We start from the raw sequence: 21,886 nt of genomic DNA, 5'->3' as shown, positions 1-21,886 counted from the left end.
TGAGGACTGGACTTTTGAAATTCAGTTTTGAAATTCGGTGAAGGAAATTACTGGTCATCCAAATATTTAATCTCTTTAATACACTCTGTTAACTTGGATAATTTTGACATTACTTGAAGAAATACACAATATATCAGCATAATAATGGAAACTAATCTTGTGTTTACTAATAATGTTTCCAATGGGAAGCTTGTATAAGCAAACAGCAGAGGGCCTAACACAGAGCCTTGCTGCACTCCATCCCTTCCTGGTGTCACATTAGACGGTTCCTCTTTTGAACAGAGGATATGATGTGTGTGAAGGTCTGATATAGTACATAAGCTGACCTTTCATGTGGCGTTGTTCTGAATCCCCAGGTTGTTATGAATGCTGTATGCGCTGTCTGGGAGGAGTGCCGTACGTCTCTCTCATGGCCACTCTACTGTGTTTCTCTGGCATTGCTCTGTTCTGCGGCTGTGGACATCAGGCCCTTACAGAGAGCGAAAGACTCATCGAGACTTACTTCGCCCGTGACCATCAGGACTACATCACCCTAGCGTACCTGTGCGTGACAGAAGTATCTCTATGTGCTGTTTTAAAACAATTTTTTCGCCTATAATCAAAAGCTTCACAATAAAAATCTGAAAAGGGAAGTTTAATTAAAGAATGTTAAGGTGTCAAAAGTGAATTTGTGCTAAAATTAGTAGTCCATGTTTGTATGTTTGAAACGATCAATCATTTTAACATCTTTCTCTCTCTCTGGTAGTATTGAGTATTTTCAGTACATCATCTATGTCCTGGCCTCCTTCTTCTTCCTGTACTGTATAGTCCTGCTGGCTGAAGGCTTTTACACCACCAGTGCAGTTCGCCAGTCATTTGGAGAATTTCGTAGTACAGTTTGCGGTCGCTGTCTCAGTACAACGGTGAGTGATTCGCAATGTAGGCTGCAGTTTGTATTGGCTACTTTCCACACACATTTGCTTTACTTTCTTCCTGACTGCAAAATGAGAAATTTTGCTGAAGTTTTGAAGAACGCTGCACATTTCCATTCAATTAATCTACTTAGCTTCCAAAGGCAGTCCAATTCAAAAAGTTGATATTCACTGAATATGTTCCCCTATATCACTGCTATGTATTCAAAATTGGTGCTACATTTTTAGTTTAATGTGTCGTTGATGTTAAACCTGGTGAAATGGATCACTTGAATAAGCATAAGTGCAATTATTTATTATTAAAGGAGTAGTTCACTTTTTAAAAAACTTTTGCTGATAATTTACTAACCCCCATGTCATCCGAGATGTCCACGTCTTTCTTTCTTTCTTCAGTCGAAAAGAAATTACTGAATTACATTACATTTTCTCCATATAATGAAGTCCATTATATGGAGTATTATGGACTCCCATTGAAGTCCATAATTCTCCATATAATGGACTTCAATGGGAACCAAACGGTTCAAGGTCCAAAAGACAGTTTCAGTGCAAATTGTTCAAAGGGCTTTAAACGATTCCAGACGATGAATAAGAGTCTTGTCTAGGACCCTTCCAGTCATGATTCGAAAAAAGATTCGTTCATTTTGATGAACGAGTTCGAACAGGAGAGTCACAGAAGAGAGCAAGGCGAGCATTTGAGCTTATAAAACTTAAACTTTGTTATTTATTTATTAAATGAGCGATCGTTTCGCTTGATAAGACCCTTATTCATCGTCTGGAATCGTTTAAAGCCCTTTGAACCGTTTGCACTGAAACTCATTTAGACCTTGAACCGTTTGGTTCCCATTGAAGTCCATTATATGGAGAAAATCCTGGAATGTTTTCATTAAAAACCTTAATTTCTTTTTGACTGAAGAAAGAAAGACATGACATCTTGGATCACATGGGGGTGAGTAAATTATCAGCAAACGTTTTTTTTTTTTTTTTTAAAGTGAACTACTCCTTTAAATACTATTGAATTAAAATAAAATGCATCAAACTGATATGTGTATGCATTCGTCCCACAGTTCATCGTGATCACATATGTCCTGGTTGTTGTCTGGTTGCTGGTGTTCTCCCTGTCTGCGATTCCCGTGTATTTCTTCTACAACATGGCAAACACCTGTCAGACTATCAACTTCCTCTCTGAAACGCCCTCCAGCATCAACCAGCTGTGCATTGACACCAGACAGTACGGTAATGACCCCACGATGCATTCAAACAGTTTGGACATCAGATATCACAGCTCTGTAATAATCCTGTTGATGAAGTGTCCTGATGTTCTCCGGAAAGCAGCGTATGAAAAAGAAACACTTGATTTCACATTTTGCTGTTATCTGAAATGTGTCAGATCACTTAATTCACGTGCATTGCCACATGAGGTGCTATTTTGTGCATTCGCCATGTGTGTGTGCTTCTCAAATGTTTAATTTTCAATTTAAGCCTTCCTGCTGGCTTGAAACATGTTTTTAATTTACAAATTAAAATGTTTATTTTGCAGTCAACTATCCTGACATCATAATTAAGATAAAAACCCAATAAAAGAAGGCGTTTTTTGAAAAGGAATTATTTGGTTTGATGTTTTTTTTTTTTCTTTTTTTTTTTTTTTTAATACAATATTGATATTTTTAAAATACGTATTTTTAAAAACACAAAACTGGAGAGTATGTCATAGAGACTGTGTGTCAAGGTCAATAATTTATGTCTCTAAAAAATATAAAATATAATAATTCAACCTTTTTATGACATGTGAGGTCAATTTTAGTTCTCATAAGGTGACAAGCTTTCTCCCACAGAATAAAACAATTACCCTTTTAATGGCGAAAATATTCCATAGGTGTGTCTAAAAATCGAATTAGTAATAAATAACAATTATTTAAAATCATTTTTCTTACCTTAATAATGATGTTCAAAATATAAGGTGGAAAGTAGGATACTTGCTTGACATTTTAGAGTCACTACTAGTAATTTTTTTGTAAAAAGAATATACGTCCATCGCCATAATAAACCAAATACACAGAGGACATTTCTAGGAACTTGGCGTGTAAGTAACCTAGATTGAAAAAAAAAAGATTTGTCCATTTTGGGCATTATTATTTGTCATTGACCCACGTGTGTAAATGTAAATCTCAATAAAACTGTAAAATTGTGCCTTGATCTCTTTCATGCTGTTACAGTGTGTTGTGTCTCTGTCTCTCTAAGGTTTACTTCCATGGAACGCAGTCCCAGGAAAGGTTTGTGGGATGACCCTGTCGAATGTGTGCAAGACAAGAGAGGTAAGATTCAGTGCCTTGCCCTAACTCCTTAGAAAACTTCCTCGAAGCTGAGATCAAACATTGAGTGTTCAGGACGTCACGTTTCGTTTCTGACTTGTTTTCCAGTTTTTCTTGACCTATGACCTGTACATCGCTGCCTTCGCTGGAGCGGGGATGACGGTCTTGGCTCTGGTGAGTGTGTGCAGAACTGAACACAATCACAGTGTGTTTTCATGACGCCATTCCTGTAGGTGTCGAGGAATTCTCTCCCTGCATTTATTAAAGGGCTGGCTGTCATTTATTGTTCTCAAATGCCTTGGATGATTGTGAGAACCGCTTATTTCGCGTTTGGAGGGAGCACTGTGAAAATGTCATGACCGCACATGTGACTTTCTCATATCTGACGTTTGAGTTTCTGCTGAGCTTTCTTATAAAGTGCAATGTGATTTTCATTAAAAGGTTAGTTCACTCAAAAATGAAAATTCTGTCAGTATTTACTCACCCTCATGTTGTTCCAAACCTCTATGTGTTTATTCGTTCGGCTGAACACAAAGGAAGATATTTGGAAGAATGTTTTAATGAAACAGATCTCAATCCCCATTGACTTCCATAGTAGGAATGGTAGTCAATGGGGAATGAGATCTATATGATTAAAACATTCTTCCAAATACCTTCCTTTGTGTTCAGCCGAACAAATAAACACATAGAGGTTTGGAACAACATGAGGGTGAGTAAATAATGACAGAATTTTCATTTTTTGGGTGAACTAACCCTTTAAAGTAAAGGAGTAGTTCACTTATGAAAAAACTTTTGCTGATTAATTTACTCGCCCCCATGTCATCCAAGATGTCCATGTCTTTCTTTCTTCAGTCGAAAAGAAATGAAGGTTTTTGATGAAAACATTCCAGGATTTTCCTCCATATAATGGACTTCAATGGGGACCAAACGGTCCAAGGGCCAAAAGACAGTTTCAGTGCAAACTGTTCAAAGGGCTTTAAACGATTCCAGATGATGAATAAGGGTCTTATCAAGCAAAACGATCGCTCATTTAATAAATAAATAACAAAGTTTAAGTTTTATAAGCTCAAATGCTTGCCTTGCTCTGTTCTGTGATGCGCGTTTGTGACTCTCCTGTTCGAACTCATTCATCAAAATGAATGAATCTTTTTCCGAGTCATTTGGTTCATTCAGCGAACGAGAAAAAGATTTGTTTGAAATATTTAATTAATGAGTGATTGTTTCGCTTGATAAGACCCTTATTCATCGTCTGGAATCGTTTAAAGCCCTTTGAACAGTTTGCACTGAAACTGTCTTTTGGACCTTGAACCGTTTGGTTCCCATTGAAGTCCATTATATGGAGAAAATCCTGAATGTTTTCATCAAAAACCTTAATTTCTTTTCGACTGAATAAAGAAAGACATGGACATCTTGGTTGACATGGGGGTGAGGAAATTATCAGCAAAAGTTTTTTTGAAAAGTAAACTACTCCTTTAAGGACGGTACTCAAGTAAATTTACTTTGTTACTGTCCACATGAGATCTCATCACACCCCTAAGTAACAACCACCCAGAACATTAGCATTGTGGGTTGGGTTTTTCTGATTGGTTTTATCTTTTGTTTCTGTCTTTCTGTCTTCAGCTCACATATACTGTGTCCACCACCTATAACTTTGCGGTTCTGCGGTATCTGGGGAGGAAAGGCATCAGTCCGCGGTGTTAACATCTCTTCTGTCCTGGTGTCCACTGGTCCCTCTACCCTCAATAACAGCACTATTTCTCATCTCGTGCTTTTCCACAACACCGTTTCCTGGCTGTTTTTTACATATTTGGATTTAAGGGTTTAGATTTTGAAATCTTTTCTCCAAACTATCTCCTTTTTCCACCTATACCCCTCCCGTCCACCAGGGGAAGTATTCTGCCTTCAAGTCTTCTGGGACGTTATACAAAACGGGTGTGCAAAAGATCCATGTATTTTTCATTCTTGTGCTGCTACAACGAATGACGGCAGTTGTAGTTTTGGTCTCAGTCGCCTCATAATCCAGCTAAACAAGTCGTTTTTTTCATGTTTTCAAGCCAACTTTATCAATATTCTTCTTCAGCAGTACACAACTAAACTATACAGTCAACTTATGACCTAGCATAGGCCTAGATAGTGATTTTGAACTGACTGTAAAACACTGACTGTAAAATATTTATCTATGGGGTGGCATATTTTGAGTTTTGATCATTTTACCGGGCTAGTTTTGTTACACAGAGCTAACGACTGTGATCATGCCAACACAACTTGAAGTCAACTATAAGCATTGGATTCCATTTTTTACCCTTTATAATTTTTTGTTTTTGAGATGTGATATTATAGATCATAGATGTACATATATGCCTCATTAGTGGCAGTTTCTATGAGTCGCTTTACATAAGAGGTCCGCCATATTGGAACAGTCAAAGCAGGTCCATGAACATTTGAGAGCAAGTTGATTGGGCGTCTGTAACTTTTTGAATGAATATCTATATATGAAATAGACTTCAGCAGATGATTTTACTGAACTAACACAATAAGACAAGATGAAGGCGTCAGCTAACATGACATTAAAAAGTTACCATAATATAAGTAAAAACATTGAGACAAACCAACACATTCTCATCTGTGAAAGGTTCTCCCATTTCTTTAGGAATTTAAATCTGGGTAGTTTCACAACGAGAAGCTGTGCAATGTCGTGGCATCACTGGCCCTGTTTACTCCTGGTGTTAAGGTGTGTTTTGTTCGATCGGATCACAAGTAGACGAATAAGACACATTCCCGTTTACACCCAGTGTTTTAATCCGTCTCTTTTGTCCACTTTCAACCACTTCTGTCCACTGTCATTGTCTATAGGCGGGAAATGGAATAGGTTTTCAGATCTTTCGATCTAATGGACAAAATAAGCTCATGCAATTTACATATGAACGCGCCCGGAGACCGCAAGACCAGCCGAACGCTGTGAGTGTGTGTCAGAGATCAGAAATGGTGAGAGAACTTTGTGCTTGGTACGTTTTTCATCTTCAAACCAAACTTGGGTCTCCAGCCAACAAAGTTTATCTCCTGTCTGGTTACCGTTCTTCCCATAATGTTCACTCATTAGATCAGGAGAGCAGACGATTTTTTATGGCTGTTTCAACGCATTCGACCCCATGAGCGTTTCCACCCCAGGAACTTTCCCCAGGAACTAGGAACTTTGGTTCGCGGTGTAAACGCAGTAAGCAAGCGGTCTGGGGCAAAAAAAGTTCCTATGAAAGAAGTTCCTGGGTGAAATAGTTCCTGGTAATTGCGGTGGAAACGTGGCTTATGTTGCTGTCTGGGAAGTGGACAAGCTCAAAATGTTTTAGACCCTGTTTACAAATGTATTTGGCGAAAACCACGTGATCCGATCGACCAAAGTGGAGATGGTCCTCACTGCGGAACATGAAATCCATGGGGAGGAGTCGGATCCAGATCCAACTCCTCCCACCTTACATACACCTAAACCTAACCAACTCCGCCCCCTGATCCCTAAACCCAACCCTAATCCTACCCGTCTCCACCCCTTGGATCGTGATCCGACTCCTCCCCGTGGTTCTCATGTTCTGCATTGAGGTGCTATTGCCAAAGTGCTTCATAATAAAACCAGCTTTAATTCTTACGGTGAGTGACAAAATGCTGACTGTTCCAAGATGGCGGGAGCGCCGACATGTCTAATATGGCATCTACGTATACATATCTATGCTATAGACTTTACATGCCAGAGAAACAAGTGCTCTTTAGATCGCTGTCGAAGAGTAACTAGCTGAAGTGGATCTACTTACTGTTGAGTTAACGAAAGTTTAGCATTGTAATGTTTGAAGCCGATGTCATAAGAAATGTCAGAAGACCAGGAAGATTTTCATGCTGTGGGAATACAAACCGGAAGACCGGACACAACGAGCACAGAGCTGAAAAGGGGTGGAGCTACATGAGGTCAATAGCAGGATAGTTTGATTGTTTCTTTATGAAATATTAGTTTACAGTCCATTTGACGCCGTCTGCTGGTCTATTCATGACTGAAATTACTTGATTGGACAGCTTTAGAAAATAAAAAACAAAATGGCTACAACTTTATTATTGAGGTGTCCGTGTTACAATTATGCATTTAAGTAATGAGTAATAATTAACTACATGTACTTACTATAAAGTTAGGTGCATGTTATTAAGCTTGGTGGTGGTGATGGCTCAGTGGATAAGACACATGCCTTTGGTGTGAGAGTCCCGGGTTCGAATCCACTGTGAGACACCAATGTGTCCCTGAGCAAGACACTTAACCCCTAGTTGCTCCAGAGGCGTGCGACCTCTGACATATATAGCAATTCTAAGTCGCTTTGGATAAAAGCATCAGCTAAATGTAAATTTTAATTTACTCTAAGTATGTAGCATGTAACAAGGACACCGTAAAATAAAGTGGTACCAACAAAACCATTGGGTTGTAATACCACAACATCAGATTTTTAGACCCTCAATCGTGGTGATCCCTGGTTTCCATGGTGACCATCCCTCACATCTGGTTGCCATGGAAAGAGAGACAGCAATGTGTGACCCCAGAACTTTTTTCTCACAGTCTCTTGAAAGGACTGAGTAAAGCCTAAACAATGGACCCGCCCCTCTTTGTTGGAGGAAAGCCCACTCCACAGGGGTCAGTTTACGCGTCACAAGATATCGCCCGCGCACAAAGAGGCTTCTGGGACTTTCAGCCGCTTGAATAAAAGCCTGTGCACAGATGGGGCAAATGATGTCTAATGCATAGAGGGTGTCAGTGCTAATAGTGTTTCACGCCTGGGATATTTCACTCATAATTGAGAGCAAAAATGTAGAAAAGTCTTCCTAGCCGTAGCTTAATTTAGTTTTGTTTTCTGTATATAGATTTTTTTTTTTTCATAACAAAAGTTAACCAATTCAGGGATTGATTATTTGAACTTTTTTTTTTTTACAATGAAAGTGTTTTGTTGGCTGCTTGATCGCCCCCTAGTGTTTGGTGACAGCAGGATTCTAGTGTAGATTTAAAGCAGTAGTTCACCTAAATAGTTCACAAATGAAAACGGTCATCAGTGAATCGCCATACGTCGTTTCAAACCGCCTCACTAAAAAACAATGTTAGGCAGTGAAGTATGCACTATATTCCAAGTCTTCTGAACTCGCACTAAATCTAAGATTTTTTTTATTTCCCTGGAAAAAACATGCCCTTTACCATGGGTTTTCATCTCATTTGTGCTTCCTCCTATTCAAATTTAGCTCAATGCAATTTTGAGTAATTTGAAAACAATCCTGTCAGGATCCATCATAGAAGACTTGAAATTATATGGACAACTTTAATTACGCCTTTATGTCATGATGGAGCTTTTGCTTGCTATTCCTGTTTGAAAAAGAACAGCGTGAACATTCTTAGAAATATCACTAAAAATGTATACTCAAGTGATCACATTTAGTTAATATAGAGCTTCATATAAGGATTGTTTCAAACTAAGCAGGTTCACATTAATAAACAGGAAAATAACAGTGTTGGGGCTTCTTCAGCTGGTTGCTGTTAAAAATGCGAGATGAGGTCAGTGGAACAAAAAAAAGCGGAACTTTTTAAAAGTTGAACTTATTATAACTTGAGGGCCATGTTTTTAGAATGCTGTCTTTAGAATGCTGTGTTTATCACGCTATATCTTTAGAACACCATGTCTTTAGAAGACCATGTTTTTAGAACGCCGTGTCTTTAGAATTCTGCGCTGTGTTTTTAGAACGTAGGCTGTGTTTTTAGAATTCTGCGCTGTTTTTAGAACGCTACGCTGTGTTTTTAGAACGCTGCCCTGTGTTTTTAGAATGCTACGCTGTGTGTTTAGAATGCTAGCCTGTGTTTTTAGAATTCTGTGCTGTGTTTTTAGAATACTACGCTGTGTTTTTTTAGAACGCTGCCCTGTGTTTTTAGAATGCTACACTGTTTTTAGAACACTAGGCTATTTTTAGAATGCTAGGCTGTGTTTTTAGAACGCTACGCTGTGTTTTTAGAACACTAGGCTGTTTTTAGAACGCTACGCTGTGTTTTTAGAACACTAGGCTGTTTTTAGAACGCTACGCTGTGTTTTTAGAACACTACTCTGTTTATAGAACACTGCCCTGTGTTTTTAGAATGCTATGCTGTTTTTAGAACGCTACGCTGTGTTTTTAGAATGCTACGCTGTGTTTATAGAACACTGCGCGCGCTGTGTTTTTAGAACGCTGCCCTGTGTTTTTAGAATGCTGTGCTGTTTTAAGAACGCTGCCCTGTGTTTTTACAACGCTGCCGTGTTTTTTTAGAACGCTGCACTGTGTTTTTAGAACGCTGCGCTGTGTTTTAAGAACACTGGCTTGTGTTTTTACAACGCTGCCCTGTGTTTTTACAACGCTGCCGTGTTTTTTTAGAACGCTGCGCTGTGTTTTTAGAACGCTGCCCTGTGTTTTTAGAACGCTGCCCTGTGTTTTTACAACGCTGCCCTGTGTTTTTACAACGCTGCCCTGTGTTTTTACAACGCTGCCGTGTTTTTTTAGAATGCTGCGCTGTGTTTTTAGAACGCTGCCCTGTGTTTTTACAACGCTGCCCTGTGTTTTTAGAACGCTGCCCTGTGTTTTTAGAATGCTACGCTGTGTGTTTAGAATGCTAGCCTGTGTTTTTAGAATTCTGTGCTGTGTTTTTAGAATACTACGCTGTGTTTTTAGAATGCTAGCCTGTGTTTTTAGAATTCTGTGCTGTGTTTTTAGAACGCTACGCTGTGTTTTTAGAACACTAGGCTGTTTTTAGAACGCTACGCTGTGTTTTTAGAACACTAGGCTGTTTTTAGAACGCTACGCTGTGTTTTTAGAACACTACTCTGTTTATAGAACGCTGCCCTGTGTTTTTAGAATGCTATGCTGTTTTTAGAACACTACGCTGTGTTTTTAGAATGCTACGCTGTGTTTATAGAACACTGCGCGTGCTGTGTTTTTAGAACGCTGCCCTGTGTTTTTAGAATGCTGTGCTGTTTTAAGAACGCTGCCCTGTGTTTTTACAACGCTGCCGTGTTTTTTTAGAACGCTGCGCTGTGTTTTTAGAACGCTGCGCTGTGTTTTTAGAACGCTGCCCTGTTTTTACAACGCTGCCCTGTGTTTTTACAACGCTGCCGTGTTTTTTTAGAACGCTGCGCTGTGTTTTTAGAACGCTGCCCTGTGTTTTTAGAACGCTGGCCTGTGTTTTTACAACGCTGGCCTGTGTTTTTAGAACGCTGCCCTGTTTTTACAACGCTGCCCTGTGTTTTTACAACGCTGCCCTGTGTTTTTAGAACGCTGCCCTGTGTTTTTACAACGCTGCCCTGTGTTTTTAGAACGCTGCCCTGTGTTTTTACAACGCTGCCCTGTGTTTTTAGAACGCTGCCCTGTGTTTTTAGAATGCTGCCCTGTGTTTTTACAATGCTGCCCTGTGTTTTTACAACGCTGCGCTGTGTTTTTAGAACGCTGCCCTGTGTTTTTACAACGCTGCCCTGTGTTTTTAGAACGCTGCCCTGTGTTTTTACAATGCTGCCCTGTGTTTTTAGAACGCTGCCCTGTGTTTTTAGAATGCTGCCCTGTGTTTTTAGAATGCTGCCCTGTGTTTTTAGAATGCTGCCCTGTGTTTTTACAATGCTGCCCTGTGTTTTTAGAATGCTGCCCTGTGTTTTTACAACGCTGCCCTGTGTTTTTTTAGAACGCTGCCCTGTGTTTTAAGAACGCTGCCCTGTGTTTTTTTAGAACGCTGCCCTGTGTTTTTTTAGAACGCTGCCCTGTGTTTTAAGAACGCTGCCCTGTGTTTTTTTAGAACGCTGCCCTGTGTTTTTACAACGCTGCCCTGTGTTTTTAGAACGCTGCCCTGTGTTTTTTTAGAACGCTGCCCTGTGTTTTTACAACGCTGCCCTGTTTTTACAACGCTGCCTTGTGTTTTTAGAACGCTGCCCTGTGTTTTTACAACGCTGCCCTGTGTTTTTACAACGCTGCCCTGTGTTTTTTTAGAACGCTGCCCTGTTTTTAGAACGCTGCCCTGTGTTTTTACAACGCTGCGCTGTGTTTTTAGAACGCTGCCCTGTGTTTTTACAACGCTGCCCTGTGTTTTTAGAACGCTGCCCTGTGTTTTTACAACGCTGCCCTGTGTTTTTAGAACGCTGCCCTGTGTTTTTACAACGCTGCCCTGTGTTTTTAGAACGCTGCCCTGTGTTTTTAGAATGCTGCCCTGTGTTTTTACAACGCTGCCCTGTGTTTTTAGAATGCTGCCCTGTGTTTTTACAATGCTGCCCTGTGTTTTTAGAATGCTGCCCTGTGTTTTTACAACGCTGCCCTGTGTTTTTTTAGAACGCTGCCCTGTGTTTTAAGAACGCTGCCCTGTGTTTTTTTAGAACGCTGCCCTGTGTTTTTTTAGAACGCTGCCCTGTGTTTTTACAACGCTGCCCTGTGTTTTTAGAACGCTGCCCTGTGTTTTTTTAGAACGCTGCCCTGTGTTTTTACAACGCTGCCCTGTTTTTACAACGCTGCCTTGTGTTTTTAGAACGCTGCCCTGTGTTTTTACAACGCTGCCCTGTGTTTTTACAACGCTGCCCTGTGTTTTTTTAGAACGCTGCCCTGTGTTTTTACAATGCTGCCCTGTGTTTTTACAACGCTGCCCTGTGTTTTTAGAACGCTGCCCTGTGTTTTTAGAACGCTGCCCTGTGTTTTTACAACGCTGCCCTGTGTTTTTTTAGAACGCTGCCCTGTGTTTTTAGAACGCTGCCCTGTGTTTTTAGAACGCTGCCCTGTGTTTTTACAACGCTGCCCTGTGTTTTTTTAGAACGCTGCCCTGTGTTTTTACAACGCTGCCCTGTGTTTTTAGAACGCTGCCTTGTGTTTTTAGAACGCTGCCCTGTGTGTTTAGAACGCTGCCCTATGTTTTTACAACGCTGCCCTGTGTTTTTACAACACTGCCCTGTGTTTTTAGAATGCTGCGCTGTTTTAAGAACGCTGCCCTGTGTTTTTTTAGAACGCTACGCTGTATTTTTAGAACGCTATGCAGTGTTTGTAGAACGCTACACTGTGTATTTAGAATTCTGCACTGTGTTTTTACGACTGCCCTGTGTTTTAAGAACGCTGCCCTGTGTTTTTTTAGAACGCTGCCCTGTGTTTTTACAACGCTGCCCTGTGTTTTTACAACGCTGCCCTGTGTTTTAAGAACGCTGGCCTGTGTTTTTACAACGCTACCCTGTGTTTTTAGAAAGCTACGCTGTATTTTTAGAATGCTATGCAGTGTTTGTAGAACGCTACACTGTGTATTTAGAATTCTGCACTGTTTTTAGCGCTGTGTTACGTGCAAGAAACTTTAAAAGATGTGAGCACAACACTCAAACACATCAGTCTAGTGTGTGTTTGCACTGAAAAAGAATGCACAGTAATAGCACACAAATAGCACAGTGGAATGAAAACACGCGTTCTTAGTGAACGGCCCTTTAATGTTGCAAAATGAATCAAGTATAAAACAAATTCCGTTTCAGCAGTTAAGCAGCCCCGCAGAAGACAAAAGTGTTATTATATTCAGCTCAACTCAGTTCAAGTAGTGTTCCCATTGTGTCAGTGCAGTCAAATCGATAATATTAGCATCTTTTTAAGGGGACCAAAACAAAAATGAGGTTTGGAACGACATGTGACTGTGACAAAATATCTGAACCGTGACCTATTTTGTTATGTAACTCTAATTATCAGGAGATTATTGTAGTTATTGTATAACTCTTTCTTTTTCTTCAATTAATCAGTGATTTTCTCTCATCAAAGGACTTTTTTAGTTTGTTATTTGCTGTTATTATCACTATCAGTATTTAGTTGTGTGTGTACAGACACACAGGTACTGTAAAACTGGAGAATAAAGCTCAATGCCTTGCAGCGGGGGTGGAGTTGTGTGTTAATGTGTGTGTTGTGTTGTAGATCCACTGTCCACTGCACCTCACAGCATGGCAGCTCGTGTTAGCAGAGCGAGATCGCAGAGAGAAGGAGGAGAGGAGACTACATGCGCTCTTCGGACGAGTGTTAGATGAGCACAGAGGAACCCTGCGTTCCCCTTACGATCTTCACACACCAGATGTGTGACTCCAGATCACATATTGACTTGATTTGTTATAAACCAAACGCTATATTTGAGTTGCAAAGTTTGTTACCTGGCTAAACAGGACAGAGCATTTTGTTTAACATAGTTTTGTTTAAAACTATAACCGTTAAAGCATAAACCACACATTATATGATTGCTGTTGCAGTTTGTTTATTCGTCGCACTGGATTCTTGCAAAGTAAAGCAGTCTTGACCTCCTTATTGCATCGGAGATGATGTGAAACAGACATAGTCAGGGATTATAACACAACCCCTGCTTCCCACACACTCATTTGGTCCGTTTAAAGCATGTCAGTGAATAATACAGGATTGATTGAACACTGGGGTACCAAGCTTATACCAATCACACGGTAGAAAGTGACAGTTAGTACATTCAATGCAGTAATGCCCTTAATTCACTCACCACACAGCTGAAAAATAATAAAGAATACACTAATATTAATGCAATTCAACACTCCTGTGAACTGTAACATGATAAATACTGCGTCAGGAACACTGAATCTCACCAAAAACATCCAGGATAAACTTCACAACCAAATACATAAAAAAAATTATAATATCGTGCAAAAGTTATCTTTTTGATGATTATGGCGTACGGCTTATGAAAACCCCAAATTCAAAATCTCAGAAAATTTCAATAATCACATGAAATCAATAAAAAAAAGGATTTTAAATACAGAAATGTTGGCCCTTTGAAAAGTATAATCATGCATATAGTAGAGGCAGACCGATATTATCGGCATTTTCCAAACTGCAGTTATAATGGCCGATAGACTAATTTTTCAAAAATAAAATAAAACCGGACGATACACACTTTTTGCAAGAATTGCAAGTTTGAAAATTTTTGAAAAGTCAAAATCTTGCAATTTTTTTTTTAAACATCGGCCGATATATCGGATTTTAAAACCAACAAATATTTGTATCTGTATCGGCCTTCAAAATCCTTTATGGGTCGGGCTCTAGCATATAGTTATATACTAAATATATTAGTTTCATCGATTAATTTGAATTACTGAAATACACAAACTTTTGCACGATATTCTAATTTCTGGAGTTTGACCTGTATATAAGTGTATGTATAATATACACACATGCGTACTGTATGTCCATCATTGTGTCTAGATTTTCATTTAGCTAGCAAGTAATTGCTTTCGAAAAAAAGTTTAATTGTCATAAAATCAGAATGCAATGGTTTCATTTCTTTCTTTTGCTCGTGTGGTGAAACATGCCCTGCACATTTCTCTGTGAGATTCACTGCTTATTGCAAAGCTTTAGTTCACTTATCAAGTTGGCATTTCCACTGACTATGACTAATCAAAAGACTTTAGTAACAAAGAAACACGTAAAGAGTCTTTCCATCACGTAACGAGATCTGACGTAACATTTCTTCACTGTAAACCCAGACGTTCGGTACCTTCGTTTACTGGAAAACACAATCCGATATTAGGAATGAATATGTTCAGCAGTTTGACACAGTGTTGCATCTATTTCACAGTGTACCAAAAACCAAGTAACAACAAACAATTTCCTGTGTTTTACATGTATAACAAATGCATGATACGCGAAGGTCTGTAAATGGAAACATGTGACCACGACCAGTGGTGGAAAGCTGTCAGAACATCAGGCTGCGAGCTGTAGCAGTACAGGTGTAGAAAACATTCATATATGGCGGAAAGCACTAGGAAATGAGTCGATATTATAAAAGAGAGAAGTGAAATAAGTACCTATAATGCAAAAAAGTGCCCTCTAAGCAGGGTCAAAGGTCAGTGCAAGATACTGGGTACCATGTGCTTAGGCTTCGTATCAACCCTGAACTGAAACTGAGGAAACATGAGGGCCAGTGAAGCTGCAGACGGTGTTGTTGAACGGTTCAACTGTGTGTGTCTACCCATCAGTGAGACAGAATATAAAGCACAAAGTATATTGCGTTTTAAACACACGAGTGCAGTCGAACGTGTTTCCTTTACAAAGTTTACTCCGCATGATACGTGCGCTCTGGGAAGTTTCATCTTCGCCCAGCGTCTGCGCTGTTTTTCTCCAGAAGTTATGAGCGTTAAAAATCATCATATTCATAACACACGCGTTGGTCAGTGCGGGGGTCTGTTGCTGTCGGAGTCTCCGGGATTTTGATGTGCCTCCGTCTCTTTAGTATGGAAGCTTGTTTTCGCCACAGAATAAAACATTTAAAAAAGTTTACGACTTTATATCTCGCAATTCTGAGAAATAACGTCAGAATTGCGTGATATAAAGTCAGAATTAATAAACGAAACTAAAAAAGTCAAATCTATGTTAAAAAAAGACTTTTCTTCAGGATTGTGAGTTTATATCTCACAATTCTGACTTTATATCACGCAGTTGCCTGTTTTAAAATCAGAATTGGAAGATAAACGTGCAATTCTGCGGAAAAAAAGTCAGGTGACTTCCCAGATAGCACAGGTACGTCTGCAAGATGTCTGTTAAAGACCACTTCATCTGGAAAGCATCTGCTGTTTACTAATATATCTGATAGACATCTTAAAGATGTCAGTTTAACATATTACATTGTAAATCATTACATCTTAAAGACATCTTCTAAACGTCTATTTGACATCTGACAGGAAATGTCCTGAGAAATAATGTCAGAATTGATTGATATAAAGTCGCAATTGCGTGTTATAAAGTCAGAATTGCGAGAAATAAACTAAACAACTTTTTTTTTTTTCAGGATTGTGACTTTATAGGCTATCTTCCAATTGCCTAGGCCTAAAGTCAGAATTGGAAGATAAACATGCAATTCTAAGAAAAGAAGTCTGGTGACTTTATATCATGCAATTGTGACTTTATATCACACAATTCGGAGATGAAAAGTCAAAATTGTGAGGTAAAAAGTCACAATTACCTTTTTATTTTTTATTCTGTGGTGGGAAAAGAACTTCCATATTTTAGTTTAGTTTTTTTTCTGTTAAAAACAACGGCCCGGGACAGTGTTGCCACCTAGTGGAACGAATGATTAATGCAAAACAAATTCAGAGTGCGTGTGTACAAAAATGCCAAATAGTTATTTCGGAAACGAAAGAAAGACACACTTTACGCACACTCTCACATGTAAAAACCACAGTATACTTTGTGCTTCACCCTCAAACAAACACGTACACCTCACACAACAAGAGACTTTCTCTCTTCAGCGCAGCCTTCAATAAGACACTGTAAAATTGCTCAAATATACACAACACAGGCTGACAACTGAAACTAAATCATTAAAAAATAATAATAATAATATCTGACACCAACTCTCTGTACCTCACAAAACAAAACAATGGTTAACTTCGATCGAAAGAAAAAGAAACATGTAGCTCGTTAGCAATATGCTAATCTGAGGTTGTGTTTTACCACACACGTACCATAACGTAAGTGAATCTAACGAAGAAATGGTCATATTTCATCCCAAAATCAACTTTAAGGTTTTTCGTACTAGAATTAATTTGTCCTGTCTGGACACAATTATTTTTAATCATTACTGAAACAATACAAAAACAAAAACGCTACAATAATTTACAGTTTAAATAATGTTATGAAACTTTTTTTTCATATTACAGTAATGATCATCCAATGTTTTTTTGTTTGTTTTTTTACATTACGATAATGAGAATGTGTTTAAAATGTGTAATGATAATGACACATTATCAAACATGTGGTGAATTTGTGCTGAAATATGACCCAAACATATTCTCATCAGACTTTACCCGAAGAATAACTTATGAGCAAAATAAATTAAAAATGCCTTATTTCTTTCAATACCACATAAATGCCCTTTCTCTTATATCACTGACAGCAGTGGTCAACAATGTGTCACTCTCTAAGGTTATGCATCATAAAATATCAGACAAAACAAGTACCACAACACAGTAATGTGCATTTAAAACAGCAGGATGTAGAAGAGCGGCCGATCTGCGCTGAAACTCAACACACACACCGCGAGCAGAAAAGCCTTCAACTGGGGAAAGATCACGATTAATCACATCCAGAATAAAACTTTGTGTTTACATAATATATGTGTGAATAATTACCTTGTAGTATCTTGTATTAAAGAAAAATGAGTTACACAAAATAATTACACACAGTACATACACATATATTAAGTAAACACAAACTTTTATTCTGGATGCGATTGCTCGTTGCTCGCTACTTTGTGCCAGACTGTGGGGAGATGAGTGTGTGTAGCTCGCGAGACGCGTCCGGTCCGGAAAGCTCTCAGGCACATCAGCGGGAGAGGGCGAGTCCACACGGGCTAGAGTTGACGAAAGTACCGACTTCGGTACCAAGTCGAGGCTGAAATTTAAAAAATGTGGCGCTTTGAGTGGAATCGTAACCGCCTCTGATTGGCCGTTGTACTCGCGCGCTCATCAAACGTGTCTGTGATTGGCTACACGCGAGCGTCTATCAGCGGTCGGATCGGTTCAAACGCTCACTGATCATTACAGCCAATCACAGACATATCCGATGAGCTCGTGAACACAACGGCCAAATCAGAGGCGTTTACGATTCCGCTCAACAGATTTTTTTAAACTGAAGTCGGTACTTTCAACTCTAACCCGACAGGAGCGGTTGGAAAGACACCTCAGCAACAGGACGAGCGAGACACTTTACGGTTCCCGTGAAGATCGATGGAGCTGCTCAGGAGAGCGTGATCAATCGGGTCCTCGCTAGCCAGGACTTCCCGAACCGCAGCCTCGAAAGCCGCCCCCACGTTCATGTCGTCTTTAGCGCTGGTCTCGAAGTACGGACAGCACCCGTTCTCCTCACACCACGCCCTGGCCTCGTCCTCCCCGACCTCGCGCTCCTCCTTGTCCACCTTGTTTCCCAGCACCACGAAGGGGAAGCGCTCGGGGTCTCGTACGTCCGAGTAGTACATGAACTCCTTCTTCCAGCAGCCCAGGTTCTGGAAGCTCTGCAGGTCGTCCACGGCGAAGGTTAGCAGGCAGCAGTCGGCGCCGCGGTAAAAGGGCGTGCGCAGGCTCTTGAAGCGCTCCTGGCCCGCCGTGTCCCAGATCTGCAGCGTCACCAGCCGGCCTTCGATCTCCAAGTCCCGGTTCAGGAACTCCACGCCGATGGTGTGGAACGACTGCGAGTCGAAGCGGTCCGTCACGTAGCGGTTCATGAGGGAGCTTTTGCCCACGCCGCCGTCCCCCAGCAGAATGACCTTCAGCAAGAGGCTCTTCCCACTCATAGCGGCACGCGCTCAGTGCAGCCTGACAAACACACATGCACACAAGCGTACACTACATGAAGCACAACACACATTAAACACACATTAAAGGGTTAGTTCACCCAAAAATTAAAATTCTGTCAGTATTTACTCACCCTCATGTTGTTCCAACCCCGTAAGACCTTCGTTCATCTTCGTTCAAGATATTTAAGATATTAAGATCGCTCCTGCATACTAGTCCATTGGCTTCTTGAGGGAATGACACTTGCTGGCCTCGAAAAGTCATTAAAGACATCGTTAAAATAGTCCAAGTGACTACAGCGGCTCAATCTTAAGTTTATCAAATGACGAGAACACTTTTTGTGCGCAAAAAACAACAAAAATAACGACTTTATTTCAACTATTGGTTTATTTCTCCCTCTGCCTTGAGTCAGGTTACTAGTTTAATAGCGTAAGCTTCTGTTATTGTACGTCACACGCATCACACACACATGACCAGCATCGGCCAATAGTGAGCCTTCGTGTGACGTAGCTCTACGCTATCAGACTACGTTAACTGACTACAGGCCCATAGAGAAGGAAGTGAATAGTTGAAATAAAGTCGTTATTTTTGTTTGTTTTTGCGCACAAAAAGTATTCTCGTCGTTTGATAAAGTTAAGATTGAGCCACTGTAGTCACTTGGACTATTTTAACGATTTAACTTTAATGACTTTTCGAGGCCCTCAAGAAGCCTATGGACTAGTATGCAGGAGCGATCTTAATATCTTAAATATCTTAATTTGTGTTCCGAAGATGAACGAAGGTCTTACGGGGTTGGAACAACATGAGGGTGAGTAAATACTCACAGAATTTTTGTTTTTGGGTGAACTAACCCTTTAAAGGAGTAGTTCACTTCAGAATTTAAATACTCTCCCCATGCCTTTCTTCGGTCGAAAAGAAATGAACGTTTTTGAGGAAAACGTTCCAGGATGTTTCTCCATATAGAGACTTCAATGGGGTCCAACGGGTCGAGATGTGAGTTTCAGTGCAGCTTCAAAGTCTCGACGCGATCCAGCCGAGGAGTAAGAGTCTGATCTAGACGAACCAGCGGACATTTATCAGGGTTCCAGACTGCGAACAAATTCGTTGCATATGTGACCATTTTTTGAGAATGTACGAGTTCAAATTGTATGTGGTCAAACGCAAATAGATAATTGTATATAATTAAAATGTAAAATGCTTAAAATTGCATATTACAATTACTGTCCAAAATCCATCAAAATCCTGAAATTTGCCAATGATAATTAAAGGGGTGATGAACTGAGAAATCAAATTTTCCTTGAGCTTTTGACATCTAAGAGGTCATCATATTATAAGAATATCCTGTAAGTTTCAGAACTGAAAACGTCCTTATTAGTCCAATAAAAGCTTTTATTGACAACAGCCTCAGCAAACGGCATGTAGCAAAAAAAAAAAAAAAAAAAAAAGTGCGACCAAATCAAATTGAGAAAGTTGGTAGCACCAGTTCAACCAGTGGAAAAGTTAGTCTGGAGCCCTGTTTATAACAAAATACACATTTATATACTTTTAACCACTAATGCTGGTCTTGCACGCGCTGTGATGCGACACACATCACATGTTTCGGTTCAGAAATGTAGAGTGGGGTGAAAAACTCCATCTCATTTTCTCCTCCAACTTCTAAATCGACCAACATCGTTATTTTACCTTTTAATTTATTTATTTTGTAAATGGCACTTGACTTAATCTTTTCACATTCGCTCTGTAAACACTAGGTCTGTTCTTCACACGTGACCTTTCAACCCGTTTACGTAATGCATGAAGTCATGGTCGTTCAAGACCAGCATTAGTGGTTAAAAGTATATGTGTATTTTGTTCTAAATGTCGCTGGTTTGTCTAGATCAGACTCTTATTCCTCAGCTGGATCTTGTCGAGACTTTGAAGCTGAAACTCACATCTGGACCGTCGACCCGTTGGACCCCATTGAAGACACTATATTGAGAAACATCCTTAAAAACCTTCATTTGTTTTCAACTGACGAAAGAAAGACATGAACATCTTGGATGACATGCGGGAGAGTAAATTATCACTATTCCAATATAGTCCAATTCTCACTATTATGCCTTTTACCTCAATAAACTCCTAATAAATGCTTATCAATAGTTAGTAAGGTAGTTGTTAAGTTTAGGATTAAGGGATGTAGAATAGTCATGCAGAATAAAGCATTAATATGTGCTTTTAAACAGCCAATATCATAGTAATATGCATGCTAATAAGCAACTTTTTAATAGTGTGAAGTTAAACTCCTATGGAAATTGGAAAATGCCAGAACTGATTGATCTGTATTTTCGAAAAGGTTGTGTTCACACTTCACAGATGATCTCTAAGCTGTAATATAGCTACCGGTCATTTAAAAAGTCTATGAGTAAAAGGCTCATTTGACTTTCCAGGTTAAATAAACAGACATTGATTCACAGCAGATTAACAGTTTACAATTAATTAGCAGATTACATATTAAAAATGACAGTTTAGACTATTTTTAATACTTTTCTAGAATTTTTATGGTCTTAAATTTGATAAGTAGATTTTTTTTTTTTAAAAGGACTAACCTAATTAATTTATCCGGTAAAATAAATAGCCTTCAATTGTTTTTTCCACTATATAGTAAGCTATACATATTTTACATTAATATCGTTAGTATGTACTTTGTATAATCATCAACCGACAGTTGATAGAGACCCGATTTCATGGGAGAACCCAATGCGACCTGACACGTTATTACACAGGGCGAAATAGTTGACTACTCTGGATTTAAACAGTTTTGGGGGAATTTTGGATAATGTAAATACACAAGTCAAAATACTTGGATATTTTAACCGAAAACCCGTATATTATGCACCAAGAGCAGGAAACAGATGATCGCTCCCTGCGCATGCGCAAACCTGCATGACAGCTGTGTTTTTAGCATACGAGTGCTCAAGCTATGGTTTATCATTATTACTCTGTCTTCAATAACTCCAACTCAACTCTTATCAAGACTAATAGACACAACTGATATTTTTATGTTCGCCTTTGGTGTTTTTAATTATTCACACATCCTCAGCCCCGTTAGCTATATAGCCCCATGATTAGCACAGGTTTGGATGCTTTATTAAATTAACTGCAGCACTGTTACACATTCGCGACCTCACACACAGGAGAAATACAACTCTGCGGAAATAATCACTCTGGTTTTAAAAGACTTCAATGATGTAAAAATACTCTCTGAATTACCTCATATTGTACCGCGAGCAGTGCTGCTGTCAGCCGAGATTTCACGCGCTGCGTGTGTGTGTGTGTTTCGCAGAGGGAGAGAAAGAGTGTG

General features: G+C 39.6%; 2 protein-coding genes across 4 annotated transcripts in view; one reads left to right on the top strand and one right to left on the bottom strand.

Annotated features, from left to right (window-relative positions):
- Positions 1-13,475, top strand: part of plp1a (proteolipid protein 1a) — a 20,393-nt gene extending 6,918 nt beyond the window's left edge. The window contains exons 2-7 of one of the 2 annotated variants that reach the window (XM_089134678.1): positions 357-543; positions 746-902; positions 1,976-2,144; positions 3,150-3,223; positions 3,329-3,394; positions 13,160-13,475. In XM_089134678.1, coding sequence (XP_088990804.1) covers positions 357-543; positions 746-902; positions 1,976-2,144; positions 3,150-3,223; positions 3,329-3,394; positions 13,160-13,321 — 815 coding nt within the window. In that variant the 3' untranslated portion in view covers positions 13,322-13,475. Of the gene's footprint in view, positions 1-356; positions 544-745; positions 903-1,975; positions 2,145-3,149; positions 3,224-3,328; positions 3,395-4,840; positions 8,616-13,159 lie in introns of those variants that run through there. The other variant, XM_089134679.1, reaches the window with a different exon arrangement.
- On the bottom strand, positions 13,474-21,886 carry rab9b (RAB9B, member RAS oncogene family). 2 transcript variants are annotated; one of them, XM_039694120.2, is made up of 2 exons: positions 21,796-21,886; positions 13,474-18,567 (listed from the first exon to the last, which is right to left on the bottom strand). In XM_039694120.2, the coding sequence occupies exon 2, from the start codon at positions 18,543-18,545 to the stop codon at positions 17,937-17,939; it is 609 nt and encodes a 202-aa protein (XP_039550054.1). In that variant the 5' UTR covers positions 18,546-18,567; positions 21,796-21,886; the 3' UTR covers positions 13,474-17,936. The 2 variants fall into 2 exon arrangements, with proteins under 2 accessions (XP_039550054.1, XP_039550055.1); XM_039694121.2 differs by having other exon boundaries at positions 13,474-18,597; positions 21,796-21,884.

Source organism: Pimephales promelas, chromosome 9, assembly GCF_988280905.1.
Source record: "Pimephales promelas chromosome 9, fPimPro1.hap1.1, whole genome shotgun sequence".
NCBI classification, from domain to species: domain Eukaryota; kingdom Metazoa; phylum Chordata; class Actinopteri; order Cypriniformes; family Leuciscidae; genus Pimephales; species Pimephales promelas.
The sequence above is the reverse complement of the archived record's forward strand: the minus strand, read 5'-3'. Positions and strand labels throughout refer to the sequence as shown.

Excerpts from the sequence above, each read along its gene's own strand:
- rab9b (XM_039694120.2), bottom strand. The coding sequence starts at position 18,545 with ATGAGTGGGAAGAGCCTCTTGCTGAAGGTCATTCTGCTGGGGGACGGC.